The sequence below is a fragment of the Cyprinodon variegatus genome, unplaced genomic scaffold (assembly GCF_000732505.1).
Source record: "Cyprinodon variegatus isolate N-32 unplaced genomic scaffold, C_variegatus-1.0 Scaffold76, whole genome shotgun sequence".
Taxonomy (NCBI): Eukaryota; Metazoa; Chordata; class Actinopteri; order Cyprinodontiformes; family Cyprinodontidae; genus Cyprinodon; species Cyprinodon variegatus.
Window position 1 is genome coordinate 187,536 of NW_015150529.1, and position 6,865 is coordinate 194,400.

Sequence of the window (6,865 nt, forward strand, 5' to 3'; positions counted from 1 at the left end):
CGCGCGTCAACCATTGACTTTGCATGTAAACTAGCTGCTTCTGCTGCGTCCGGTGTGAACGCAGCATGTAAAGCTTTCCGTTGTTGGTTTAGGGTCATTGTCCTGCTTGAAGATAAAGTTTAAAGCTCTAACCAGCTTCCTTGTTTCTGCTAAACATCATCTTTGTTGTACAAAATGGGGCCGACCAGATTTAGCTTAAAAACCAATGTCTAAATCACATCTGGTGTTTTGGGGTGTTAATGGCATATTCATTATTTTTTTTCGTAGAATAGAATAGAAAATCCCATTATTGTCCAACAATGGGGAAATTCTGGTGTTTACAGCAGTACAAGTTCAATAATCTACGTCAACTACCTTTATAGTCTTCCATTAGCTCTCTACTGTGTAGATATTTTTATATCTAAAGGAAACATATTCCAGGATATTACAACTTTTCTCTTTTTTTAATGCTTTTTTTGTACTATATTCACTCTTTTTTTTTAATTATCTGTTGTTTTTTTCATCTTTAATGGCATTTTGCTCTAACTCTTTGTACTCTATATAAGCTACTGGAACCAGAATTTCCCTGAAGGAGTAATCCAAAAGAATAAATAAAGTTGAGTCTAAGTCTAGTGATAGGTAGTTTTGTTGCTCTTGATTTTATTTGGGGTCTCAGAGTTAATTAACCACGATACAGACATACAACAAATGTTTTCTGTTTTTTATTTGTTAAAGAAAATTGAAAACTTTCCATTTAATAATTTCTGATCAGCTTCATCATGCTGTCAGGTTTGTGGTTGCAATATAACAAGAGGGAAATGTGGGGAAAAAAGGCTTTAGACTGGAAAAAACGATCTAGAAATAAGTAAAAATGTCTGAAATCAAGTGTCTTTACTATTAATTTTAGTAGGTAAATGAGATAGTTTGCCAATGGAATGAGTATTTCTACTCTTAAAATAAAAATAATTAGATAACATGCACTTGAAATAAGACAATGGAATTGTGTGTTCTTATTTTAAATGTAAATTGTCTTGTTCCATTGGCAAAATGTCTCTTTTACCTCCTCAATCCAAGAACAAATGCACTTATTTTAAGAAAAAATGACTTATCTAGATTTCGTTTTTTTCCAGTGAAATAAGTAAAAACAATCGAGAAATAAGTAAAAAAAAGCTTAAATTAAGTGTATTTACCCTTAATTTGAGCAGGTAAATGAGATAGTTTGCCAATGGAATGAGTATTTTTACTCTTAAAATAAGATAATTAGATAATATGCACTTGAAATAAGACAATGCAATTGTGTTTTCTTATTTTAAATGTAAATTGTCTTGTTCCATTGGCAAAATGTCTCTTTTACCTCCTCAATCCAAGAACAAATGCACTTATTTTAAGAAAAAATGACTCATCTAGATTTCAGTTTTTTCCAGTGCAGACAGTTTATTCCTACACTGCAAAAACGATCTAGTAATAAATAAAAAATTCTTAAATTAAGTGTATTCACCCTTAATTTGAGCAGGTAAATGAGATAGTTTGCCAATGGAATGAGCAATTTTACTTTTAAAATAAGATAATTAGATAATATGCACTTTAAATAAGATGATGCAATTGTGCTTTCTTATTTTAAAAGTAAATTGTATTGTTCCGTTGGCAAAATGTCTCTTTTATCTCCTCAATTCAAGAACACATGCGTTTATTTTAAGAAAAAAATGACTTATTTAGGTTTTTTCCTGTGTATATAATGTCTGTTTATTTTTCCTACTGAGATCATTATTATTACATTAGTATAATTTATAATAACTGCTCGTAGAAGCTTCTTTGCTGTCTTCTAATGCTGTAGACTGTCTAAGGTGTATTTTCTACTGTTCTACGCTCAGATATGAATCTGTGTCTTCTAAATAGGGAGAAGATGGGACATCGTTTTATAAAGTCCAAGCCAACATGGCCATGTTGGATAAGAACTTTAAACTGGCTGAGATGCATTACATGGAGCAGGTCTGTTTACCAACATAAAACATTTTGAACTCATTTGAAAAAAACTGTAGAAAATCTAGATGGTTTCATTCATTGCTGATTAAATCCATAACAAACAGGCTTTAAACCACTGTTCCTATCCTGTTTCCTAATTTTTATTTTTATTTTTTTTTATTTAAAACCCACAGAATGCCATTGAAGAAGTCATAGAGATGTACCAAGAGCTCCACATGTGGGATGACTGCATTGCTGTGGCTGAAGCCAAGGTAAACCTACCAGATAAGAATGCATGCATACAATCCTTCATTTAAACAGTTTAAACAATGACTTCTCATCATTTCCTAAATATGGACATTATGTTTCAATAACTGGGTCCTATAGGAAGGACCTGGTGATTTAATCCAGATTAAATACTAATCCACAGACCTAATAGGGTCTAATTTTCAGTTGTTTGGCAACATTTTAGCAAACTGCTTGTTTCCTTTTGTGATGGATACAGAAAGGGCTTCATGCTGGACCGCCTTCCAATAAAATGTCTCGACATGCCTCTTGCATCCAAAGGTTGTAATAGAGACTTGCTGAGCTCATTAGGCCTCCGTTCTGTTTGCTGCCTTTCTCTAACAGTGGACTTTGAACATTTTCATTACCTCCCTCTCCATTCTCCTCACTGTGCCTGGCAGCAAAAGATAACCTTGAGTCCTCCGCCAGCCTTGTTTGTCACAGTTCCAGTTGTTTAGATAGAGCAGATATGACTGAGGTTGCAGCCAATATCCACCTATAAATTTTCAGCAATTGATTTTTCTTTTTTTCTTTTTTTTTACAGTGATGCTATTCTATAAATCTTGTAGCCATGGTTACCCTATAGAAAGTCCTATTGATTTGTTTTATAGCTGCAGGTTATGTGAGAATCCAATAGATCCTGGTTATAAGTGAAATAAATGTACATATTTATGATTTTCAGTCCCTTTTAAAGCCTACTTTCTTAAATTTTAACATTTTTTTAAATCCCTGAATAAAAAACAGAACCTCCCGGAGCTGGACAGCCTGCGTAGGAACTTCTACCAGTGGCTAACAGAGACGGGTCAAGACGAGAAGGCCGGCGAAGTGAAGGAGAGGGAAGGAGATTTCCAGGGTGCCATCAACCTCTACTTGAAGGCTGGACTACCAGCCAAAGCTGCCCGTCTGGCCATCAGCCGCCCAGAGATCTCCAGCAGCACAGAGACCGTCAATCGCATCGCTGCCAGTCTAATCAAGGGAGAGTTATACGATAGAGTAATTGATCTTCATTTATTTATTCTCTGAATTTAATCTCTGCAGCCTTTTGTTCTTCAACAGAGCAACAGTGCTCGCTGTTATCTCAGCTCCCCCCCCCATCTCTCTCCATCTGTCTGCATTTTTTTTCACTGTTTGGATAAAAACTTGTGTGCTTTCTTCAGAAAACATTCTGGTCGTATTTGATAAGATGTCTGAAAGGGAACAGAAGTGCAGGTAAACTTAGGTTAACTTTCAGGACTTTTTATTTGTTTTTAAACAGTCTTAATTTTTTTTCTGCCTTTTCTTTTAATGCAGGCGGACGCAGCCATACCTCAAAGCATAGCTAAATATCATCAAATATCTGCATTAATATGATTACATATGAATCTATATCCATTAAGTTATAATTATTTTTAGTGAAACTGAGTTGCACTTTAAAAGAGGAAAAATATTCAGTAAAACATACAATATATTGAAAGTAAATATGCAAAGTAAATCAGTATTTTAATTTTCACACATAACTATACAGACAGAGGCATTCCTCTGGTATTCTGTCTAAAACCATGAATGAGGTTGGGTTTGAAATCTTGGCGCCAGGGACAAAAGTATTTGGACTAAATATATTTTCAATATTTCCTTTTTCAACCGATTGGATGAAAAATCCATATTTTCAAACTGCAACAAGAATTTAAGATTTGCAAAGAGTGAATTGATCCAAAGATCGTTCTTGCCACTAGTTGTCGACACGTAAAGGGGCCTTTTGTGAGGAAAAAACTCTGTTCACTGGAAAAAATCAAAAACTAGATGAGTCACTTTTTTCTTAACATAAATGCATTTGTTCTTGGATTGAGGAGATAAAAGAGACACTTTGCCAATGGAACAAGACAATTTCCATTTAAAATAAGAAAACACAATTGTATTGTCTTATTTAAGTAAATTATATCTAATTATCTTATTTTAAGAGTAAAAATACTAATTCTATTGGCAGCCTCTCATTTACCTACTCAAATTAGGGATAAAAACGCTTATTTTAAGACATTTTTACTTATTTCCAGCTTGTTTTTCCAGTCCTTTGACGATCGTTAAAGGGTTTTTAAATCAAAAAGAGAGAGCAGCTGTACATCAGCCTCTAAAGTCAAAGCTTAATGGATGTTAAACTCTGAGTTATTCCAGTGACGTGTGGAGGAGCAATGGGTTTAATGATTCCTGTGATCAAACTCCTACAGTAGTAGCCATTCAAAATTTCCCAACCTTCTTTAATGGGTCCTTGGCTGGTCCTCTGCAATTCCTTTTCTTCGATATTTGTAATGAAACCATCTTTTTGTCTTGATTTGTGAACATTTAAATCTAAAGAGAAGCGTCATCTACTGGTTAGACCCTGTAATGCAGGGAAAGGGTGGAGTCAGATTAAAAAAACATGCAAGAGGGGGTCACTACGGTGGCTGCAAGTTGGAGGGGATTTCGCTGGGAGTAGGAAGGAAGTTAGCTGCCATTCAGCTGGCGTTTCTTCCAATACAAGAAATTACTGTGCAACTGATCCACACTAGAAAAACTATCAAGAAATCAGTAAAAATGTCTAAAATTAAGTGCATTTACCCTTCATTTGAGTCAGTAAATGAGATAGTTTGCCAATGGAATTAGTATTTTTACTCTTAAAATAAGATAATTGGATAATATCCACTTAAAATAAGACAATTCAATTGTGTTTTCTTATTTTAAGTGTAAATTGTCTCGTTCCATTGGCAAAATGTCTGTTTTACCTCCTTAATCCAAGAACAAAAGCGCTTATTTTAAGAAAAAATGACTCATCTAGATTTCAGTTTTTTCCAGTGCAGACAGTTTATTCCTACACTGCAAAAACGATCTAGTAATAAATAAAAAATTCTTAAATTAAGTGTATTCACCCTTAATTTGAGCAGGTAAATGAGATAGTTTGCCAATGGAATTTGTAATTTTACTCTTAAAATAAGATAATTCGATAATATGCACTTGAAATAAGACAATGCAATTGTGTTTTCTTATTTTAAGTTTAAATTGTCTTGTTCCATTGGCAAAATGTCTCTTTTACCTCCTCAATTCAAGAACAAATGCACTTATTTTAAGAAAAAATGACTTATCTAGATTCAGATTTTTTGCAGTGTACAGCTTTCACCACATGGTACACACAGGGCAGCCATATTTGATTTTTTTTTATTAGAGCTTGTTGGAGAACCTTTTGAGTTTTTGCCAAAAAACTCTGATCCAGGAGTTTTTAGATGAATTTGTCTGACTTTTAACTATACATGTAAAATACTAAAGCTTTTCTTAAAGGTGAAGGATATTTTCCTTGTTGTTGTCTGAGTCTTCTCAGTAACAAATCCCAGATTTAGAAAAGAAAAAACTGATTTAATTTCCATAATGCTGAGAAGAACTCGTTCTTTTCTTTTCACCAGGCTGGAGATCTTTATGAGACGGTCAGGAACAACCAGAAAGCTCTGGAGTGCTACCGCAAAGGAAACGCCTTCAGGAAAGGTAAATGATTACCCTGAGTATTTCTCCTTTTTTGATGGATTCATTTTCTTCTAAATTGTTTTATTTCCATCCTCCTGTAGCGGTAGAGCTGGCTCGTCTGGCTTTCCCTGCCGAGGTGGTGAAACTGGAGGAGGACTGGGGAGAGTACCTCGTCCAGCAGAAACAGATGGACGCCGCCATCAATCATTTCATTGAAGCAGGGTGGGTGGTGTAGATATGGACAGGTGGAGAGCGGAGAGGAGGAAAGAAAAATAAACACAGCAGACGAAGCCAGAAATCCTTTTCAAATCCTCACCAAGACTGTAATGCAAAGATAAGAGGAAATATTTTTAACCGTGCCCAAAAAACCCCAAATATAGCTGGTTAGTCACAGCCCAGATTTAGCAGAGAAATCTAAATCAAAGATTCCTCTGCTTCCAACTAAGTTTGAATACTCAAGTTCAGAGGCACATTATTAAGTTCAGCTTAAACCAAAGGGGTTTTTATCCACCTGTTTACACCAATACTTGTCTGAAAATAAAATGTCTGTGTTTCCCTCCTAGCTGCTGCCTTAAAGCCATCAAGGCAGCAGTCGCAGCTCGCCAGTGGAAGAAGGCTGTCCACATCCTGGAGTTGCAGGATGATCCATCAGCCAAGGAATTTTATGTAACGATAGCCCGGCACTACGCCTCCATTCAGGAGTACGAGGTGAGAGGAATAACTGGAGGAATGTTGGGTTCAAATGAAGAGATTAATGAGTTCACTTGAACAGAGGGGTTAAATCATAAAAATGCATTTCTTTGTCTGGGTAGATGCTCATATTACACTTCTGGTTAATGGCCAACAAGAATGATTTTGTTTAAATAATCTTACTCCAGGCTGATACTATGCATAACAAACATCCTCAAGGATTTTTAAATTAATAGTCCGCACAGCCTAAATGATACAATGCTTTCATGTTCCATCTGCTTTGTGACCATTATCAGTAGCAATGAATCAGCCTCACAGCATGATGCAGCCACCACCTTGCTCGATAGTTATTAAAGCGTTCCTAGTTTTTAAACCAACTCCTTGACTCATCCAGACATATTTCTTGTCCCTGTGACTAAACAGGAAGGATTTCCGCCCCATAGTGATTGCCCGTGGATAAAGAAGAATCACTTTAAAATAAATT

The 6,865-nt window shown here is 35.4% G+C and overlaps 1 protein-coding gene across 1 annotated transcript in view; it reads left to right on the forward strand.

The window, feature by feature from the left end:
* Window positions 1-6,865, forward strand: part of ift172 (intraflagellar transport 172) — an 87,082-nt gene that overhangs the window by 37,572 nt on the left and 42,645 nt on the right. The window contains exons 20-25 of the mRNA XM_015372829.1: window positions 1,876-1,968; window positions 2,136-2,213; window positions 2,971-3,219; window positions 5,634-5,712; window positions 5,793-5,913; window positions 6,255-6,399. Coding sequence (XP_015228315.1) covers window positions 1,876-1,968; window positions 2,136-2,213; window positions 2,971-3,219; window positions 5,634-5,712; window positions 5,793-5,913; window positions 6,255-6,399 — 765 coding nt within the window. The remainder of the gene's footprint in view (window positions 1-1,875; window positions 1,969-2,135; window positions 2,214-2,970; window positions 3,220-5,633; window positions 5,713-5,792; window positions 5,914-6,254; window positions 6,400-6,865) is intronic.